At 41.2% G+C, this 22,950-nt stretch overlaps 1 protein-coding gene across 2 annotated transcripts in view; it reads right to left on the bottom strand.

Annotated features, from left to right (window-relative positions):
* Window positions 1-973: 973 nt before the first annotated feature.
* AFF4 (AF4/FMR2 family member 4) overlaps window positions 974-22,950 on the bottom strand; it is a 50,302-nt gene continuing 28,325 nt past the window's right edge. For both annotated transcript variants that reach the window (XM_033140039.1, XM_033140038.1), the window contains 15 exons: window positions 21,671-21,691; window positions 20,167-20,221; window positions 19,553-19,590; window positions 19,115-19,277; window positions 15,298-16,221; window positions 9,984-10,072; window positions 8,934-9,168; window positions 5,814-5,911; window positions 4,750-4,813; window positions 4,462-4,598; window positions 4,146-4,217; window positions 3,584-3,677; window positions 3,247-3,290; window positions 2,171-2,391; window positions 974-1,175 (listed from right to left, as the gene is read on the bottom strand). In XM_033140039.1, coding sequence (XP_032995930.1) covers window positions 1,057-1,175; window positions 2,171-2,391; window positions 3,247-3,290; window positions 3,584-3,677; window positions 4,146-4,217; window positions 4,462-4,598; window positions 4,750-4,813; window positions 5,814-5,911; window positions 8,934-9,168; window positions 9,984-10,072; window positions 15,298-16,221; window positions 19,115-19,277; window positions 19,553-19,590; window positions 20,167-20,221; window positions 21,671-21,691 — 2,374 coding nt within the window. In that variant the 3' untranslated portion in view covers window positions 974-1,056. The remainder of the gene's footprint in view (window positions 1,176-2,170; window positions 2,392-3,246; window positions 3,291-3,583; window positions 3,678-4,145; window positions 4,218-4,461; window positions 4,599-4,749; window positions 4,814-5,813; window positions 5,912-8,933; window positions 9,169-9,983; window positions 10,073-15,297; window positions 16,222-19,114; window positions 19,278-19,552; window positions 19,591-20,166; window positions 20,222-21,670; window positions 21,692-22,950) is intronic.

Genomic DNA, 22,950 nt, shown 5'->3' with positions numbered 1-22,950 from the left:
TTAAATCAACTGGACGTTAACAGTTTAAAATGTCCCTGTAATCATAGGTCTACTCTCAACCCCATGTTGCCCAATTGCGTACTCCTATCCGTGAGAAAAGCAAGGGTGTTAAGTTACTGCTCACATTTTCTGATTTACCGCTGGAAATGAGACAAGCATCACTTCCATGTAGGAGTGAGTTAGTGGCTTCAGTGTCTAATAAAGACAAGCAAGGAAACAGAGGCTGCACCAAATCACAAGATTGTCCATTTGAAACCATTTCTGGTCTACACCTGCAGACTGAAGCTCAATTGTGAGACCCACATCACTTTGATATTGCATTAAATGCAACTTCCTGGAAGGTTTTGAGATTATTAGTGTTAAGACATGTGTTTTGAAGCTAAGTGTAGTTTTTTTTTTTTAACATATCACTTAAATAAAATGGCTTAATGTATATAACATCCTTGGAATTTAGTACAATAGTAAACCTGTGGCTGTCATTTAGGGGTTTAACTGAGATATTCATGAAAATATGTCCCTACACTTTAGAATCTATCAACCCTGACTTTCTCTTACAAGCTCTACCACCACAAGACATTACAGAATAACAAAGCTCACAAAATACTTAAATAAAGTGTCTACATTTTATCTTCACTAAGTACTTGATCAGGTAAAATTTATAGGAAAAACTGCTAAATCTTAAAAAGCCCAAAAATAGAGCTTTCAAAAACAAATTAAAATAAATAGGTTTTAAAACAGATTTGTTAGGCATAATTACTAGAATTCCAATCCAATTGCAGCTCAATGAATCCATCTTACATTAAAACGTTTCAGAGTTTAAACTATTTTTTTAAATACCTTAAAAATGGAGCAACTGAAAAAGTTCATTAACATGATGGTTGGGAGGTTCTCAAACACATGATGCTGGGAGACACATGAAAGCATTCCTTAATCTCAGTGTCCACTAAGCAATGCATTATGGCAGTCTTCCTTATTTTTTTATGACACAGTGTTGAAAAAAAATCAGAGGCAGCAAGAAAAGTATCTTCTATGCTTTAGATTTCTTCAGTCCAGTTATCACTTGGCATCCAAACGCAACCAATGCAGTCCCTGTCTTGTGTAACGTACTAGGTCTGTCATGACACTTGCATTAAAGATCAGAGGGCCCATCACTTTATCCAGTTCAGCAAAGAATTCTACAGAAAAGAAGAAACAACCAGATTGAAATATACCTTTACGCAACATATTCCCCAAGATTAAAATGATGGAAAATTCACATTAAAATAGTATTTTTTCTGACTGCAATGCTAAACAAAATAAAAAAGCAAGGGATGGAGAACTTTTGATTCTCTGAATCTCTAACTACTCTTGCAGGGATCACACTCAGTCAGAGAACCTTTCTGGGCTCTGAGCAACTGCTAACTGATTTGTATGTTGGGGCATCTGAATCAGATGTTTATTTAGTGATATTAGGGTAGAAATCTTTCAAGTGCAGGTAACTGAAGGTTTGTATATTAAGCGTTCACAGAGTGGATCTTAGTGTACTCTAGATAGAACAAAGTGCTCAAAGTTTCATATAACATTGAAACAATAAGTCCTAATATTGGTCAATTTTCTCTAAGCCTCAGAACATTTCACATGCCTATATAGAAAAAAATATTGATGTGTGTGTGTATGCGCGCGCACACACACACACACACACACACACACACACACACTGCCTTTCAACTGAAGAAGAAGAGTTTGGATTTGATATCCCGCTGAAGATCTTAGGACAGTTCACAAGATAAAAATACAGGATAAAAGCACAAATAAAAGGTTAGAACAAATACAAAACAATAAACCCCACTCCCACAAACAGACAGCTGAATACATGAGCTGCAACAATGGGGATGGAGCTGTCTCCTAACATCCACTGGCTTTATGGGCTGGTCCTCCAGACAAGTGAGTGTCTGAAGAGGGTTGCACTGAATGAGCTTAGAAACTCTCCCTGTGATCAGACAAGACAGGGTTCTTGTGGGAGGGTTTCTAAGTATGTTCTACTGAATGAGCTTAAAACCCACTTCTGATCTTTGTGCATCTGAAGAGTGAACCAGCACCAGCAATAATTGAAGTACTGATTAAACAAAACTTTAAATGTCATGGTCTATGTGACCAAACCTGATGGTAGATTAACGCAGCCAAGTCTTACCCTTTTGCTCTCTGGCAAGCTGATCAGCTTGGTCCCAAATTTCAGTGGCATACAGAAAATTGGAAGTAACCTGGACATAGCTGGCTGCCATCTGGTGTATCCGTTGTGGAATAGTAACTGAAGATGTGCTCCCTGAAGGGTTGGTTGACCCTGAAGAGTAATTTCCTGAATTTCCTGGAGACAACTTCGGAGAGACTGGAGATGGCATGCTGACTGGTTTGCTAATAATTAAAATGATCACACACATTTGTTTGCCACCATCAACATTAAACCAAAAGAGAAGATACGTGATACTGACAAAATTATGTAATATTAATACTATATTCTGACATTCACTCTATAGGGACAATTAGAACTATTATAATTGATGTCACCCATTACTTATATATTAACCACCCACATAGCATCCTTTTGCATTCATACACCCTGTAGAGAGGGCGAAATCTTCCTGAAGGTTTATGTAATACTACATACAAATATATTGCCAATATATTATTGGTACTAGACATGCAAACTCTTATTTAAACCATGTAATACTTCCAGTAAGTGCTACGAGTAATATTAATGTGATAATCTTGTCTGTTAATTATTAGTGCGTTTCCCTCTCAATTTGTGGGAGACTGAATACAGTCCTTTGAGAAATGGAAATAAATCATGAAAATCTGCATGTTTTTCTAGAAGCAAAAAATCTACCGCATTAAAGCCTCAGAATGCAACAGTGCACAGACCCTTAGAGAAAATGAACAAATATAACACAGAAACCACCACATCTGATGATGATCCAAGTATCAACAGCTAAATTTCTCATTTTGGTTGTATCCAACAGTGCTGTTCAACTGACTGTAAGGCTTCCATCAGCAAACAGGGAGGATAGTAATTTTCAGTGTTTCCTCATGCTGCTGCACCAAACCCCAAATCTGCTCCAGAAGCTTGTGTGGCTCTCCAGAGACGACTATGGAGCACAGAATGGAGGAGTAATTGCTGAAAAATGCTTTCCTCCCTGTTCTGCTGACGGAAACCTTTCTGAATGGCATCATTGGATACAATCCAGTATTGTGTATAAAAGAAACACTTACCTTCCCATACCAGGTGATGGTGCTTGAGAATTGTTATAGGAATTCTGTTGAGGAAAAACAACCCATTCAATAAATTGTACAATAAAATATGGAAAATACAGCAGAGTCACCAAGTATGTTGATGCCAGATGTCAGGGATGATGGGAGTTATTATTATTCATTCAATGTATTAGTCGCCTACTACGAAATGTCTTTCTTACACAATTCATCAAGTTTAACTATACCACCCCCCCCCCCAAAAAAAAACATTCCCACATAGAGGAGAATGATGATCACAATGAATAACCCTTTGGGTTAGGCAATTTCTTTCTAAAGCTACACTGAACTTGTTTTTTACCTTTAGATGTTCAGTCAATGTCTTGGAATACTTCAGGGCACTCTCCTTCTTCAGTTTGAAAAGTCTTAAGTATAACAGGGACTGGCATCTAAGACTAGTAAAAGAAATAACACCATCATATATAAAATTTTCTTGTTACGAAATTATGCAAACAAATAATAAAACATGACATGACTAACCAAAAATTGGACTGGGGGGAGTAAAATATTAAATGTATTATTTTATAGCACAAAATAATGCAGTGACTACAGCAAACTAGTAAAATATCTATTACTTCGGAATATTGCCAATGGCAGCTATGTGATGAGAAATGTACAGTGCACTTCTGTAACATAACCAAGAGTACTAGAACAGTAGAATTCAAAGAAGATTAAAGTGATACTGAATCCCAAGTAGAAGCGTGGACTTCTCCTTGACATCTTGAAGAGCTGTTGCTAGTCAAGAACAAACAGTATTGGGCTAAATAGTAAGCTTTGCTTTTTTCCTTATCACAAAATGTATATTATACAGGTATAGTCTGCCTTCAAAGCTATTTAACTGTAATTGCTCAAACTGTACATACCACAGCACTGCTAGCCTCTTGTCTGCTGCAGTAGCATCTGGTGCTGAGTAATTCTTCAGTTTCATAGTGTACCTGCAACCAAAAAGTAATGTAAACAATTGTCAGGTCAAAACATTCAGTTCTTATTCACAATTCTTTAATGAAAAAATGTGAGGTTTGTGCTTTATTCTTTGTGCCAAAAAATCTGCAGTTAACCCCAAGATAAAAAATACCGAGAGTGGAATATTTTTGTTCAATGTTTTACTAAGGCACTCGCGCCAGAGCTCCTAACCCCCATTTTGATGACAATGCTTGTTGCATGTTCTGTATCACTTACTTGATCAGCTCCACAGTTTCAGAATACATAGGGAACGGGGACTTTGATTCCTGAGCATTTTTCTCCAATGCATTCCCACATTCAATGAACGACACTACGGCATCAAGGTAGTACACAGCTTTCTCAAACCTGTCAGACTGAAGAAATATAAAGCCTTTTGATAATCAATTAATAAAAGTGAGGATTACTACTACAGTGTCAGGCAAAATAGTTGGGGCGGGGGGGTCATGTCAACCTAGGACAATAAGCAATGCCTCTAAGTAAACAACAGTTTAGCATTTTCCTTACCAATGCATCAGCATTGTGCTTTAATTTCTTTGCTTCTTGTAAGTAGTGATCTGCTGAGTAAGTCCTGCAACATAAAATGAAACCTATGAGCCTGATAATATCAGAGCAGTCTTACCCTTTGGTGCCTTTCCCATTTATGAAGGGTTATCTAGGAGCTCTAAGCTGCTCTAGCAGCATGCAGGATACAGTCATACCTCGTGTTGCGCACTCGCAGAAGCGATGGATCGTGCCGAGCACATGTACAGAAGAGGCGCTCTAGTTGTGGACTTTTTGGGGTGCGAATGGCACCCTGAAACGGATTAGGTCTGCAACTACAGGTACCACTGTACAGTGTGAGGAGCCCTAATTTCCTGGCCTGACAATGCTCACAACACACCCCTCCTGCACCGGCACAATGCATTGCATCCACACAGTGGCACTGTGGCTTGCAATGTGTTCTCACTGTACTGGAGCAAAGGAATGACGTTTGCTTTGGTATTGGTGTTGGGTCTGTGTTACTAGCTTTGCACAGCAGATACGTGGTACTGGCCTTCGATTCCACAACAAAACATGTTTGGACTGGTGGGCATGGTTTAAGGAAAATGGCCTTGTGGGCCAAAGTGGATCTTCTGGCATGCCAAAATTGGCCTGCAGGCTGGTGGTCCCAGCCCCTGATCTACAAGGACTGGCAGAGGCTCTTCAGGGTTTCAGACAGGAATCTTTCTCAGCCCTCCCTAAAGGAAATGTCTGGGACTGAACCTGCGACCCTTCTCATGTAAAGCATATGCTGTGCCATTGAGCTGTGCCCCTTCTCTGGAGAACAGTGTATTTTTGGGAGGAGAGGGGAACTAATTTAGCTCAGAGAAGACCTGCAGGTTTGCAGAAATAGACAGCATCATGCTGCATTTCACCCCTGGCAGCTGCAACTTCTTGCAACAGATGAGTGCAAAGGTACCCAAACTATCATGTCAGAAAGACAGGGCAAAAAGACTAAAATGAACGACACATATAAATGTCAGTATAAATATTCATCACACATTCTTGGTAACAGTGAGACCAACTGCCTGACTTCTATCTGTTCTCACCTGTCATCAAACGCTAGCTTTGCTCTCCGGGACTTCGAGTTATCTGTAGTCATGGTGGAGGCAGAAGGGCAGTTTGAAGAATTATTTAAAAGCTTCTCCTTGAAAGAAGACAGACCACAATTAGTTAAAACACTGATTTTTGGAGAACAAATATTCACTGCTTGTGCTTCACTTGCTGAGCTCAGGCTGGCTAAATGCAATCCAGATGTGTACCGTCATTCATGTTTACCACATATACAGCTTGACCGACACAGATGTTGCCATATGGACTCCAACAGATTCAAAACACAACAGGGGCACTTTTCAATTAGGAACCCAATTGTTATTGTTTGCATATAATTAATACAATTTATTAGGCATTTTCTAATGCTCACAGCTATACAGCTTTGTTAGGTCTCCGTTCTCAGTGCTGTTCCAACCTATGCCGCAGTAGAACTATGCAGGAAGGATCAAGTTACAGTCAGATGCCTGAGCAACGGCTGAATATTGCCATTATGTAACAGTGCAGCATGCAACCAAATATATTTTACTTTCCAGACGAGGTGCAATACCTTTTTCCAAAGAAAGCTACAAGTTCCAGGGTGGCCAAAGTTCTGAAATCTAATAACTACAGCAAACTTTGCAGATGCCCACCATTCTTATCACTGCTCCCACGTCCCCAACAGTTCTCCGTAATCACTGTTATGTCTCTCTCCTTCTTCCAACCCTCCAACAGCTGTTTCCCCTGTTGAACTTGAACTTAAAATACATCACAGTAAGGCAGAGGTGCAATGTGCCAACCCCACTCCTAGGGTTTTAGCACCTCTCCATTCCTCCCGTACTTTTGCGCTTGTGAGTAGAGGCGGCAGCAGAGAAGCAGCCTTTCTAGCTGTCAATCTGCCCGGGAAGGGAGGGGCCCAGCTGGGAGGCTGGGGGGTGTCAAGGGCTTTGAGGGCGCTGGCCTGTCCCACCCTGTCAGGATTAAAGAGCCACAAGCAGCCAGCGGGGTGGGTCCTAAAGCTCACCAACAGCGAGAGACTCTGGAGGGAAGTGGAAGCAAAAAGAGGGAAACGCAGCAGAACAAGCAACTGTGTGTGCTTGTAGGCACAGAGAGAGGGAAAAGGAAGGGGGGAATGGGCTGATTGGCGTCTGGGAGAAGCAGCGGAGAGAGAGCTTGTAAGTGAGGAAACTAGAGAAAAACAGCTAGAGGCAGAGAAATGTTACAAGGAATGAAACAGAGAGAGAGGGGAACCTTGTGTGTGCACTTGAACCTGCGAGTCTGTGTGAAGTCACGAGGAAAATGAGAGTTAGAAGGTGTGAAAGGAAGGGAGGGAGCTTCATACAACACAAGTTTAACTGGCTTGTACTTCCTCCATGAGAGGGAACAAACAAAGGCAGGGGGATACAAAGGATCTCTAGTGTTAATTACGCCAATGGGAGCTGATAAACCAAGGAAACAGAGAAGCATGATAGCCAAGGTGCCCAATGACAGGGAAAAAGAAAACCCTCTAGCTTGAGACTCCTAAGGGTTCACCTGGAACTGGGTTCACAGGGGACATGGGGAGCAAGAAGCGTAACACTGCCCTTTTAACATCTGAGGGGAGTCTATAGTCTTCTTTCTATTCAACTTTAGTTTTTCTTTCAATCATCTTCTGTATGTTAAATCTGTTTACAAAACAGATAAACCAAATTCTGCTTCAATAATGAAACTCAGCCAACTAGGCTAATGCATTAATAGAACACATCAATACTACTCTAGCAGGAGGATTATTAAGACCCAGCAGAACTATGAGGGGATACTAATTACCCTAATTTTAAATTGGTCCAGACATGACTCAGTGTAGACTTAAAAGAAGGGTGCCAAAAAATCTATTAGAAACCAACTCCTGCCACATACACAAGCTCTTTGGAATTTCCCCCATGAAGGCACTGTTTAGTCCAACTCTATTTGGCTCAAAAAATCAAGACTTTTGCAGCTACATTCCTCGGTGAAGTATTTAGCCACTTGTTTACTTTCTAAGATCCTCCCATTGTCCTAGTTTCTACAATGCTCCAGTTTTGCCTGAGGCATAAGCAAATTTACTTTCACTTACTAGTTTATCTACTACTATGTTCCTATTAATGAAACACTGACCACTGATAAACAGAAAACCTCTAATTCAGAGTAACATTTGCAGCACACGACGTATCAACTTTGTTGTCTACTTAAAGGTGTGCTCATGTCCACAAAGGTTCCTCTAACGCAGGGTGGTACAACTTTTCATATCAAGTTTTTTTCAGCATACAATCCACGGGCTGCACACTGCCTTGTCACGTGGGGTGGGGTGGGGGGAAGCAAGGTCAAAATCTGACCCCCCTGCCCAACCGGCCCTTGTGCAGCCTTCCCAAATCCCAGTAAAAGGGCACTGCACTTTGGGAAGGAGGTGTGAGGCTCTGGCAGGGTCCTAGAGTCCTCCTACCTCCTTCCCAAAGCTGAGAAAGCACTAACTAGGATTTGGAAAGGAGATGAGAAGACTCTAGGACCCTGTCAGAGCCCTCACGCCTTCTCTTTTGGAGGGGACATCAAATGATGCCGGGGGGGGGACACCAAAAGGCTTTGAGGGCCATATACACCCCCTGGGCCACGCATTGGACCACCCTGCTCTAACAGGTATCTTATAAACCCCAAGCTGTCATGTCTCAATTAGAGAACTCAAAAGCTGTGAAATTCTAGCCTTAGCCAGACAAAACAGTCAAATACTCCTACAATGTCTGAGTGGAAAACAAGCCTCACCCTCTGACGTCTAAAAGCATATAGCATGAATGTCTGCAAAGAGGAACCATTTGTGCTTACAGCTGTACTAACAAAGGCATCCATACAACCTGAAATTCTACTGGTTCCAGATTACATGGATGCCTTTGCTGGTACAAGTGTACACAGGAAGGTTACCTCCTTGCAAACGTCTGTGATGCAGGCATGGACAAGAGGGCAAGCCAAGCTAGCATGTGTGATGTCAGGTCAGTCAATGCAGCACTGCTCCCATTTTTTGTTCAACGTGTAAGGGTTTCTTCTGAAGAAGGCTTATATGCTTGGTTTTACAAAAAGTGCAAACGAAAGGTTATGGACAAGGGAAAACTATGATGGACATATAATCTTTTTACCTTTGCTTCCTTGGTATTACTTGAGGCCTTCCCTTCAGTCTTCTTTTGTTTAGAAGAGCTACCTTTGCTGCTGCTAGTCTCCTTGTTATTGTTACTGCTCGATTTCAAGGAAGACGACTGACTGACGGTTCTCTTCCGAGACCCATGCTCTTGCTTGGAATCTTTCTGGGTGGCTGGGGTTGTGGCTGGAGATGGAAGAAGATCCTTCTCCTTAACCGCACTCTGCTTTGATGATCTGCCCCACGGGGAAGGGGAAAAAATTAATCAATGCAAGTTATTGCCACCACGAGCCTATGCAAACCCATTCCATGGTTCAAGTAACACTAGCAAAAATATCCCATGTAAGATTGATGAAAATATGGCAGCTCTAAAAGTACATTAAACAGAAAAATCTTCCTCTAAATCAAGAATAGGAGCTTGTGACAGCCCCATCCCCAGATGTTGTTTGATGCAAATGGTTAGAGATGATGGGGATTGTAGTGCAGCAACATTTGGAGGGCTGCAGGTCCCCGGTCCCCAGTCTCTCCCCCCCCCCTGCTCTACAGCAATGATGGTCAATCAGTGGCCCACAGCCATTTTGGGACTGGTGGCCAAAGCATTCTCAAAATTCAAATATGCCCACTGCTTGAGAAAGGATGGTGACCCCGATCAAAAAAGGTAGAGAAAATGAGCTATGATCCAGAAATGTGCTCACTTATAAAAAAAAATTGGAGCTCTTATAAGCTGTCTCTTCAGAATGGACAAACTGCAATTTAAACTACCAAATGTTAAACGTGTGATGGGGCATTTGACATGCCAGCTTTTTTATAAGAAATACTTGCTAAAAGCAGGTATACACCCCCCCCCCCCATTTTACCTTTGAACAAGTGCTGTGTCAACCCAAAATTGAGATTTCTTTTAAAGAAAGCAATCTGACAATTCTGCAGGGGTAACTGATCAACCAACTACTGGAACTCTGTGTGCAAATGGACCACTTTTAAAAGTGTGTGCTCTGAGCAAACCTTCTGCTTCATGCATTTCAGATCTTACATAGTGTAGACAGGCACTCACTCTCTGTTACTGGATGTTTTGTGTGCTGAAGAAGCCTTTTCTTCTAGTTTAGTTTTCTTGCTTTCAACGCCTCGGCTTTCTTCTGCATTCTAAAATGAAACAACCACAAAGTTTGATGATCTCACATTAAATAAGTGCAGCTATGTTTCACAGACCACCACAATGATTTAACAAGCCATTTACAGGATAAAGATAATAATACAGCAAGTAATAAAAACATTCCCTGCAGGAACTGTACAAGATAGTGTCAATAAATCCTACTGACAAAATGAACATAAGGCTGAAGTATTGTAGATGTCATACTCCTGCAATACAAGGAGAACTAAGTGTGGCTTTAATAGCTTCATGCATGCAAAAATGTGACAGCTCAGTTTACTCTCACTATAGACTGTCAAAACAGCAACTGGTCTTGTCATGCTGACACGAGAGTCTCTATACTGGATCTCACCAGTGAAAATTTATTCCTATTTACTATGCTAAGAAATGTGCAATTTAAAGGCTTACTTTAATATTTAGCAACATACACATTTACTATTTGTAAACTGCTCCTTGCAAATGCACGTTAAACCTTTCATAGCAGAAAAATGAAGCATTAAATTACTTTTTAAGGGTGTTCATTAACGTGGTAAAAATATAAATGAAATAACATAAATGTACTAGGTACTGTGCCCCTGCTCACTCTGCTTACCAAGCCCCTGCCACCCCCCCTCATTAAGACCCTAGAGCTTCCCCTTCTCCTCTATTTTGCAGAACCTTTAATTTCCTTGCTTTCACCTTTAACCCCATGCCTATGCTTCCTATTACCTCCTTTTTGGCACCCCATTTTCACATTCACTCCTTTTTTCCTTTTACTCTTCCCACGTTTTAAGCTCGCTCTTGAACATAGATCACTCAATTTCCATGCCTTGTCCTTTCTCTTATTCTGCAGCTCCCTTGGTGCACACATCCCATAATGATACATGTTACTGCATCTTTTGGATTAACAGAATTATAAGGAAGAAGCCTGTAAGCTTGTTTAGTGAGGGAAAGTTAAATTCCATTGAAGGATGTTGTCCAAATATTGATGTGTCTTCTAAATTACTATATTGAATATGGAACTTCAATAAGGCAACATGCAGTACCAAGAGTGAAATGCCTTGTGGGAAGGTACTGTGGAATACTTGAGGGATCCATATCACATGAGGCAGCTAAGGAATGGAAGAAGGTTAAAGCAGCCATTCCTCCCACCTCATTACTTCTCTCTTCTCACTGTACTCAAACAACGGCAGAAATTTAAAGTAAAGCAGGAATAGAAGGACAATGAAATGAACTTTAAACAACATCAGAGGTTTAAATAAATCAGGAAGAAGGGCACACTGAGGTGTTTTTAAAAACAAAACAAAAAACCCCTAATAGTTTTAACATGGAGAAATAGCAGGTAAGGAAAATAGAGAAGAAAACCCCAAAAAGCTAATGCAACAGAACCTTTCCCAGTTTCATTTTCACTGTACTCAAAACGTTTTAAACTGCCACTTTCCTATCTCAGTGTTACTCCCTGTTCACTCTACTCAAACCTCTGCCACTGTTTATATCACCACTTTCCCCCCTCAGCTTGGTTCCATCTCTGCTTTACTCAAACCTCTGCTGTTGTTTAAAGCCATTCTCCTGTATGTCCATCTTCTACTTTCTTTTTTGCTCCTTTCCTCTATCCTGATTTCATGCAAATCCAGGATAGTGATTTCATGCAAATCCTCCCATGGGGGTTATTATTTGACTTCATGCAAATAAAGGGTTGTGATGCAGCACTGCAAGTCTTCCAATATATGTAACATATATAATATATATAGATTTCAAGTTTGCCATGCAAAACTGGAAAACAAGTCAGAATATGCATGAGCTGGTTTAAAGTTGGCTTTTGAATCCTGTTTATTTGGATGCCATTAGCCATGGCTCTCAGTTCACATATAATTTAAAACTATGATTAACTGTTTGTCTGAAGGAAGAAGCCAAGAGGCAACAAAAGGGAGAAACTGCCTATGCACCAAGCTCATACATGTCCTGACTTATTAACCCAGGATTTGGTCATGCAAACACAGCCACTGTAAGAGGGATGTGCCTGCTAATTTGCTATCTGACCTAACTTGCCCCACTGGCTCTTAACTGATTTAAATTACTCCTAAGATCTCTGCTCTTAAACAGCCCTACTAGAAAAACTAACCGGTAAGCTGAAACGGACATGGGGACAAATAGAAGAAGACGCCTTCACCCCGGTATGGCTCACCTTCATCACACACACAACCCAACAAAACAAAAATCTATCAACAGCATACAAATCAGTATGGCTAACCTGATCAAAAACACTCCCCACCCCACTCACACAGGAAAGCAAAGACCACCACAGCCAACCACAAATGAACAATCACACCCTACACCAACCCCGACCTCTCTCACCACCAAAGGAGCACAAGCGAATAGAGAACCTGCGCAAACAACGCTGACACCAAACCCTACATATATTAAGTAAAATAGAAACATTGTCACCCCACCCCACCCATCTCCCCATCCCACCCACTTCTTTCCCCCTTTCCTTCCTAATGTGTCAACAAACGAAACTGACTTGTAAAAATGTTACATGGAAAAAATACGAGAGACATTGCACTACCTTTGTAAATCAAGAAAATCTGTAATAATAATAATAATAATAATAATAATAATAATAATAATAATAAAAGATCTCTGCTCTTTGCTGTTCATGAAACTTGTAGGAGATTGGTGGAACCTCTGGTAATTCCCAGTCACCTCCAAGCACGGGCAATGAAAGCTGAGTACTCCTGAAGGCAAAGGGAATGCTAGCCAAGAATTGGTCCAATGAGAGTTGAAGGCTCCAGAAACAGTGGCAAAGACAGAATAAAGGGAGACAGGAGAAAGAAGAGTTGCTGGGAACACTGCAGCATGTGTGTTCTGTTTTGTAACCACCACCACCACGGGTCAGTGAAAGAAGGCATGGCAGGCTGGTTATGGGACAATAGTTCTAGTGCCCCTCCCCCACTTTAAAAATTACTGTTGCCTGAATTACTGTTGCTTGCAACAAATTCTTAAGGTGCAGAGATATAGGAAGATGGCCACATCATAAAGTATTGGGAGATAGCAGGGATCCCTTCGGGGCTGAGCTTGATTATTTCAACATCTTTCTCTCTCTTGCTGTTTCTGGCCTGCAATGATGCTTAGTCTCATGTAGTCTTAGAAGACTACGAAGAATCTTTTGTAGTGAGCAACAGTTGGAAGTTAGGAAGTGTTTGAACTGGAATGCAGCAATTTTCTCCTGCCTCCTTTGTTTATACCTTGGCTTATTGCCCTGACATATGATGTGTCTATTGACGTCATTTTGTGATAAAACATGGTTTTTAAAAATACACACATATAATAGCATTACAAATGACTAACAAAAAGGAATGATGCCAGTAAGTTTGTAAATTCCTGATTTTGAAAATTATTGAGACATGCCTTAAACACTCTATAAATATCTTATTAATCCGAATTACCCTTTAATGCAAGATTGCTCATATAGTTGCTGAGAGGATTTTGGCAATAGCTGTGACACAACTGAGCCAGCTTAAATTGAGAGCGGCCCCACCAACACAGTCACAATAACAAGAATAACTAGAATTATTTAATGAAGCCTTTTACACAAGAAAAATGGGGGGGGGAGTTCACTGTTTGAATTCATATATATGAGAAGTGGAGTGTGAACACTGTGCACTCATTCAGGTAACATTTTGCCCCACTTTTAAAATTAAAGGTAAAAAAACTAAGTGTATTTAAATTGTTGGAAGACAGAACAAACAATTGGCAATAGCCAGTGTTCAATATTCCCCAGGTGTGTTTTGCTACTGGCATGGGTCCAATTACGCCTACAAGGATATTCCTGGGCACCAGGTTGGCGTCCACAGTTTAAAAACATCTGCCTTAGTCCACAGTTAATATCATTTCCATTTCTACTGTGTGTGTTTCTCCTTCTTGCATACTGGGACAAGTGAATTGTTTTAAGGACAGGCTACAGTCAAGCAAAGCAGTTGAGATCATAAAATCATAGCACTGAAAGGGGACCCTAGAGTCATCTAGTCCAACCCCCTGGCGAATAGACAGTCCGTTGCGGTGACAGCAAGCTAGGTTTAAGACGCCATTTGGTGCCTAGCTTATACATCTGAGTTTCTTACACTGACCACAGCCATCACTGCACAGTGGTCATTCACTTATTTGACGGGACTTCCCATTCCTCCTGCAGCCTTCCCCGAAGTCCCTCCCAATTTGCTCCACTGGATCGCCCAACCCCCTGGAGAAGATTTTGGAGGCATGCAGAAGATGTAGGGAAGGAGAATCTGGAACAACTTCTGCCAACAATGCCTGCTGTGCTGTTGGACAGATGCCACTGGATTTCACCCAAGCCTCTCAATCTTTACTGTGCTGTTTTTTCCCCCCTTCCCAACTTTTAAGACACTTTGAGTCCTCGAACAATAGCTAGCTTAACTGTGGATCAACTATCAAGAGGGAATGGTTGAAATGCATGCCATTAATTCCAAACAGATGGCCATGTATTTGTTCCAAATTCAGCACAGTTTTTAACACATATAACTTTCTTAAGCCACCACCAACTCATTGATTGTGTAGCTGCTTTACTATAGCCACTGCATACTGACAAACTTCCAAAGTCTTATCTTGGGTCTGCAAAACATTCACAAAAGAAGAATCACCAAAGAAATTTTCAACCAAGCCTACAAGTGTGATTAAGGCTCCCTTGCGTAACTTTCAGGCAGACATTTTTATCCATGTAAACAGGGCATCTACTGGCATGATGCCATAAAGTTGCAAAACTCTATAATGCAAGAAATGGATAAGATCACACAAGCCCATTTTCTTACCAACACAGGACTACATGTAACAATTAAATCCTCTCAGCATATATCTATAAACAATGTATGGGGTGTAGTTTGCCATATTTCACTACCTTCTAAACCGATTAGCTTCCAGTTTAGCACATAGATTGACTAATGGATATATTGCTCCAATCACATTAAAGACCAAGCAAATACCAACATACATTTTAGTCAGACTACTTACTGACTACTTATTGCAACTAATTATAATGTTTTTTATTCTTTTAATTTTTTTCTTTCCTTCATGGAACTGACCTTAAAACTAAAATTAAAAATGCTAAATCAGTTCATTACATTTTTCTACACATCTTTGATTGCACAGAAGATACTAGGTTTTGAAAGACTACTCCCTTAACCCTCCATTTAAATGATGACACTGAAACGACATACTGAAAACTGACCTGGCTTAACTTATGCTTCCGCTTGCCCTTGGTGGAACCTTTGTCGGAGGATGTTTTCTGGGGCTCCCTTGGATGCTTCTCAGACACATTCTTCCTCTCAACTTTTGATGGGTCTGTGTCTTTGTAAGGCTTCCCTGGTATTCTGGTTAAGAGGCTCAAGTCAATCTTCACAATAAGGGGATACCTTTCATCAGGATCACTGAGTGGTGAAAGGAGTTCCTTCTCTTCCATAGGAGAGAACATTCGTTGCCGTAAAAAGCTGTCATCCTCCTCCATGGAGGGTTTAACAGGAGTCCTATTGCTCTCAGAATATTTGGGGGTTTGTGATGAAGGAGGCAAGCTCTCATTCTCATCAGAATCAGAGGATGAGGTATCTGTTTCTATGAATTCCTTGGATTTCTGGGAGGACTTGTTTGCAACCTTGCACTTCTTTTTCTCGGTTGTAGGCCGAGGGGAAGATTTGGGCTCCTTCTTTATGTTGGGCTTTCTAGAGCCTTTTGTGGCTGCCTTGTGTCTGTTAGAGGGTATATTTGTTGTCATGTCCACTGGAGTTTCACTTTCTATTTTCAGTCCCCCTCTGGGCTCTTCCACAGATGGTTTGTCTGTCTTTTTGGGCTGTTTTTTACCTACAGTCCTCCTTTGGGTCATGCTGTCACTCTGAGCAGGTGACTTTTGTCTGCCCCGATTGCTCTCTGATCCTTTCTGGCTGGTTTTTGAATCTCTCCCAGGAGTGGAAGAAATTGATTCTTTAGATCCACTCTGATCTGCATATCCACTCCCTGTGCTCTGATCTCTACCCTCATTTTTGTAGCCTTGTGTTGATGGGATGTTACTGTCCACAGAAGAAGCTGGTGATACTTTATGTGGATTCACCTTGTTCAGCCAGTTGTCCAGCTGCCACTTGTTTGTTGGAGGCGGTTCCGGCTAAAGGAAGAAAAATAGGGAATCTTAAAAGTCAATACCTACATTCCCTCCATTTCCCGAGTGGCTAACAAGCTGCACCAAAGAATAAATAGGAAACATTTTATTACTAGCTTGCAAATTTGGAATGTGGCCATCCATTATGCAGTTTACTCCTCTGTTGCTATAGAACAGTGTTTTTCAACCTTTTTTGGGCAAAGGCACACTTGTTTCATGAAAATAATCACGAGGCACGACACCATTAGAAAATGTTAAAAAATTTAACTCTGTGCCTATATTGACTATATATAAAGTAATTTTTCAATTTTTCCCACGGCACACCAGGCAAAATCTCGCGGCACACTAGTATGCCGCGGAACAGTGGTTGAAAAACACTGCTATAGAATACTGAAGAAACATCTGATTTTGAAGTACCATATTTTTTCGTGTATTTGGATGAGGTTTTTTGACTCAAAAATCAAGTCAAAAGACTGGGGTCATCCAATGCACGGATAGTAGCATGGGGGGGGGAGGAGAGAAGCGCTGTGCCGCCAGCCATTTGGTTGGCGGGAGCGTGACTTCCCCAGATACCGCAGCAAGTGGGGAGCAATCTGGGGGGTGTTTCCTGCCCGCGGCTGCATTGGGGGGGTGGGAGAAGCTGCACGCCACCAGCCAGCTCTTTGGCAGGAGCACAAATTCACCCAATGCTGCTGCACACGGGAAGCACTCCCTGAATCATTTCCCGTGTGTGGCGGCATCAGGGGAAGTTGCACTCCTGCAAACCAGATGGCTGGAGGGAGCGCAAATTCACCCGATGCCACTGCACACACCAAACGATCTAGGGAGTGTTTCCTGCCCGCAGCTGCGTGGGGGGAGAGGCTCAACATCCCGGTCATCATCTGCTTGATTTACTTCCATCTGGACGTCGCTACAGGAGTTCATATACAAAATCGGCCAGGCCGATAGTAAGGAGAATGTGAAATGGGTTAAAAAAAAAAAAAGATAAACGGGATAGAGATAATGTAAAAGTTATAAAGGTTATGTGTTTTGAGCTGTTGCTGTTTGAACAGGAGAGTAACTGTATTAAGTTAACCCTCCTGATTCAAACTTTATTAAGGGGGGAGGAGATGTGGCGTTCACCCCTAAAGGTTCTCCAAGGGTTAACTTGGCAGGGAGGAGCTTGACCAATGGGAGCTGTCCAGGCAATTAGAGTGTGGAAGGATGGCAGTTAGAGAGGATAGAAAAGGCAGTTAGAGGTTAGAAGTCAGAGAGTTGAGTTGAGTTGAGTTAGGGAAGGATAGAGAGAGGGAGATAGAGCCAATGATCAGAGCTAGAGCAGAGTGAATAATAAACAGGAGGCATTAGGGATAGTTATTGGAATACTAGGTAGAGAGTTGATATATACTTATCTGAATAACCATACAGTTATATTAAACATTTCACCAAGTCATTTGAAACCATTACGCTTTGTACAAACAATAAAGAAACTTATGTTTTATTTTTACCACTCTGAATCTGAAGTGAGTTATTCATTGCCAGAGTGAATACTGGCTGGTGGCAGCGGAGATACCATATGTCGTTGGGGCAGTTACCAATAGACCGTTAAACGTCCGGGGGTGCTGCTCAGGTCTGAGAGAGTGACCGCGACAATAGTTTTTTCCCTTGTGCCATTAAATTGTTAAATTCATAGTTGTATAGCTGAAGGGGGATAAATTATGGGTGGGGTTTCCTTGCTTCTTTGTATTGTGAGAGGAACAGTGTCTGTATGTTTACATTGCAATGTAGCTGAAACAAATTCCAAGTATGTTGGAAAATGTACTTGGCCAATAATAAATTATTCCTCATTTTTTTAAAATTTAGTCCCCTAAAATGGGAGGGGGTCCTTACACAAGGGGGCGTCTTATAGACGGAAAAGTATGGTTTGTACTCTATTCAGCCTAGCCATGTCACAACAGGAGAGGGGGGCTGCCACAAGGTGCTAGGTTTTCTTCATCAAGCTGAAACGGGGCCAGCTTGCCACTTATCTACTCATCTGGGATCAATTGCTCCCGTGCTCAGGGCAGCAGATTACTGTCAAACTCCATGGCTAACTTAGTTAACTGTAAAACAAACAAGTAGACCCTACAGCAAAATGTTAAAAGGATATTCCACTTCCTGGGAACCACATTAGCAGGAGCCTTAAATAGGAATACTATGGAGGCTCCAGCCAGCATAGAGCAGAAGCTGGCTGAGATTTTTATTATTCTATAGGTGGTAGTGGTGTCTAGAAAGTGGGAAAGGGGAAGTTCATATTTTCATCTCCTTCTGCCTGAAACAACCCTGCATAGGTCAGTGAAGGGAATTTTTTAACCTCATGGCACACATGCTCCCCAACACTAATAGTTTTAAGCTGCTAGGCATGAGCCCTTTGCCTTACATTTCTCTCCAAATTGCCAATGTAATATTCCATGTCTTGACTGCAGACTAAATGATTCACAGCCTGCCTAACCTCTGGTCCACCTGGCCCCTTTTTGTCCAATTCCCAAGGACAGAAGCAAGAAACTTCTCACAGAAAGCAATGGTGATTTGCTTCATTGTTTCCACAGCAAGGTGGAAACAAGAACAGGAGTTCAGTGTGAACTCATATTATCTCCCTATAGACAATGCACTAAGCATTCCACAAGTCCCAGAAGCTCAGAGGCCATGCTGGATTGTGTTTCCATGTATACTTCTGAACACAAAGGAAGTCCTGTTCCACCTTAATTCTTGGGTATGAGTGCTTCTAAAATGAAAGAAGATCAATGAACATTACTAAGCTGGGTATAAACAGTGCATAGTCTCTAACATTCATATTCCCCCTTTTGCCACATTACTGCTTTGCTATAGACACATATGGGAAATATGAAGACCACATGCAAAGGAGGGAAAAAAAACGTACCTCAGGAGACGCACTCTGGGATGGCTCATTTGCCTCACTGTCACTTGAACTACTTTCACTTTCCGAGTCTGAACCAGAACTGCTCTCAGATCCGCTATGGCTGCTTGAGTCATCCCTAGAATTATCTGCTCCTTCACTTGTATGCTGGGAAGGTTCAGAATTACTGGGGGGGGGGGGGTAGAACAAAAATCAAAGGAAGCTGTAGGATTTTATCCATATTTACTTTCAAACTATGGATAAAATAGTTTACACATAAGAGTATTAAGAAATATTTTAATGTTTTACCCAACCAGTTGAAGAGCCATGGCAATTCAATTGAAGATGAAATCCTAATTGGCTCTTGCTTTAAACAGACATCTTAATTCCCACAGTTAAATTGTTACAGCACTACCAGTTCAACATAGTTTTATAATGCCAGGTGTATCAACCAATATTTACCTTCCAGGTGTACCTCTTGGCACAGTCTTATCAGAATCCTATAATTGAAATAAAAGATCCAAACTAGAATTAGTATCCTTGTAACAGGTATAACACACTCAGCAAGGGTACCGGAATAACATATTTTGCTCTCTTTCACTGACATGAACATTATCCATCTATAAGAATGAAAACTAGGGAAAATATTGCATAATTGGCCAAAGTTTACAAACAAGCTATGGACAAACATAATATGAGATCCATCAGCCATCCAGCTGGGTTATACTATTTCAAATGTTGTTTGACAGGTTTTGAATATCAATTGGCATGTTCATTTGCAAGTATTTTTCTCCCTTTCACTTGCAAAGCAGCCCAGCTAGCCCTTCCTACACTGTCAAAACTGAGAGCCAGCGTAAGGTAGTTGTTAAGAGAATTGGGTTAGGAACTGGGAGCCCAGGGTTCAAATTCCCACACTATTTTAAAACAGTGTATTAGTTGCTTGTTTCTATCCATTTTTAGTTTTTGCCTTTTTAAATGTTGTGCTTTGTATTACTTTATTTTGATGGTGCTGTCAGCTCCCCTGTGTAGCTTGGTAGAAAGGCAGGACAGACATTTTAGAAAAACACAATAATAACCTGCTCGCCATCACTGTCTTCGCTGCTGCTGATTTTCAAGTCATTTATAAGAACACTAGGAACAAACAGAAAAAGGAATGGTTTGGGTTTTTTTAACCAAATAATACCGTACTATCCTAACAATTTAACGTAATTTGTGATGATTGCCGTTAATTCCCCCCCCCTTTACATAATGGATTGATGCTCCGTTGAAGAAGTATACTGAAAATCCTAAAGCGCTTACACCTTTACAACGGCAACAGAGGAAATTAAGACACTTAACATCCTTGTGGTGGGTGACAAAATGCAAAAAGCAGATAGGCTCAAAAGAACTGTTATATTAAGTAGCATAGTTGCCCTGATGGAACAAGGAAAACACACAAATAAATAATATAAATATAAATATTTTTTTATTTATACCCCGCCCTTCCTGGTTTAAAAACCGGGCTCAGGGCAGCTAAAAGCAAATATAAAACATTGATTAAAATGCGACTTAAAAACAGCATAAAATACAACATAAAATGCAGCATCAATATAAGTAAAATTCTAAAATTCAGGGGTCATTTTGGGGGAAAAACAAAAACAAAACCCCAGTCAGTAGACATCAAATGATCACCAGGGCTAACTGGCCAAGTTGGTCCTACTAGGGCCAGCAAGGAGACCAGGGAATAATTTAAATGTGGGGTCCCAGAAAGGGTTTCTTCATAAAAGAGGAAAGGGAAAAGGTAACAGAGGATCAGGCTAATTCAAATTGAAGGCGGAAGAGCTCTGTCTTACAGGCCCTACAGAAGGAGATCAAGTCCTGCAGGGCCCTAGTCTCGTGGGACAGAGCATTCCACCAGGTCGGAGCCGTCACTGAAAAAACCCTGGCCCGGGTGGAGGATTGGCTTCCTTAGGGCACGTGACTTTTAAGTTATTATTCATGGACAAGACATTAAATCACTGTAGGAACACTGAGTGGGGCACCATGCAAGTCACATATAGGCAGAAAAGAAGGAGCATGCTGTGGGCCTGAATTAGGCAGAATCCTATCCCAATTAACAAAGTTGTTGTTGTTGTTGTTTAGTCGTGTCTGACAAGGTTAGGGAACTCACAGGCACCAGTGCAATGCTGCTGCTGCTGCAACCACCCCACCCATTAATACTATACTGAAAATGCAGTCATCAAGTGCAAAGGCCAGCACTTTGAAAAAAGCTAAGACTAAAATTTTAAGAGCAAAGACTGTGCATGACCACCCACACAACACCAAAAAAGTAGGAGACAGGGAAACTAAATACAGAATAGGTTTCATAAATTCTGCCATAAACTAATGGTATGTCATTTTTAGTTTTACCATTTGCTTAAGAATCACTGCTATATTTTTAAAACATAATTCAATGATATTAACTTGAATTCTTTCATGCTTTACTATGAAGTCTCCAAGAGCTGGGGTGTATTCTGCATATAACTAAATATGAATAAAATTATTGTATTAGCAAGAATTTAAAAACAACACTTGACATCAATAACGAACTTAGCATCTTACTTTGTCTGGTTTGATTCACACCTGGGAGGGAAACAGAAATACGATTAAAATTATTCAACCCTCTGCAGTAAAATAAAAGTTGCTTGGCAATGTTAGCTTGCTGTATCTAGTTTAGGACTATTCATGCAGCAGAATGACATTCATCAAAGCAATGGTTCCCAAAGTGGACAGTACTGCCCCCTAAAGGGCAGTCGGATTACCAAGGGGGCACTAAGAGACAGTTGGGCACTCCAGGTGAGTCTCTCCAAAAGTGCTGATTGCTTATTATTCAATGAAATTAATTTGCAGTTGCAAGGAAATGAGGTCAGTTTTATTAAGGCCAAATATGCCATGTTTATTTCGAATACAGGATTTTTCTAGACTGTAAGCTCCTTGAGCAAGGACTTGCCCTCTCATTCCCTGCATAGTGCTGGGTACATGGATAGTATTACAAACAAAAACTAATTATTAGACATTATTTCCCAAGTTAAGTTGCTGAATAAATTCAGGGGAGGGGTGTGTGCTAACTCTTAATACTTCTGAAGGTCAGTTAGGGGGTCTGCCATTCTGCTCAGCATGCTTTTCATCACCCTCTGAGCAAACGTGACAATAGAGGTCCCAGATTAGAACTAGAGAGGAACTGGGGTTCATCCTCAAGCTTAGAAGCACAAGACAAAAATTGAGGTGATCTTTCAGAAGAAGACTGGGGTTATCCTTTTGGTGCTGGGATGCCAAAGTCCTCAGTATATCTCAACAGCCTAGTGCCCAATCAATTCTATGCTCTACCTCAGCTTCAGGTTTGGAGCAGAACTGGGGAGAGACTGACTGCACAATTGTTCCTGGCAGCCAAGGTGATCTAACTGTTTTCGAATCCCAGTGCAATTGTGGGAATACTCAATATGCCCTCTGTGCTCTGCCTGCATAGCTGGAGGCAGTAATGCTTCTGAATACCAGTTGGAAACCACAGGATGAAGAGTGCTCTTGTGCTCAGAACCTGCTTGTTTCCCACAGACTTCTGGTTAGCCACTGTGAGAAAAGGGTGCTGGATTAGATGAGCCATTGGCCTGGTCCAGCAGGCTATTCTTATGGGAACAACCTCTGGGCTATTCTCCAGCTCCAAAACTGAAGCTGGATTGGAGGAGACTGTCTTTGACATTGAACAAAGCAATGTCAGGAGCAAAGATCACAAATTTAGGCTTGGCTACTCAAGCTAAGCAAAAATTGTGTAGCCTTGACCAAAATAGTCCCCCTTCCTCAAGTGTAAACCACGTTCTTTTATGGCTGTGAAGTACTGAGAATTA

The sequence above is a fragment of the Lacerta agilis genome, chromosome 2 (assembly GCF_009819535.1).
Source record: "Lacerta agilis isolate rLacAgi1 chromosome 2, rLacAgi1.pri, whole genome shotgun sequence".
Classification (NCBI taxonomy): domain Eukaryota; kingdom Metazoa; phylum Chordata; class Lepidosauria; order Squamata; family Lacertidae; genus Lacerta; species Lacerta agilis.
The sequence above is the reverse complement of the archived record's forward strand: the minus strand, read 5'-3'. Positions and strand labels throughout refer to the sequence as shown.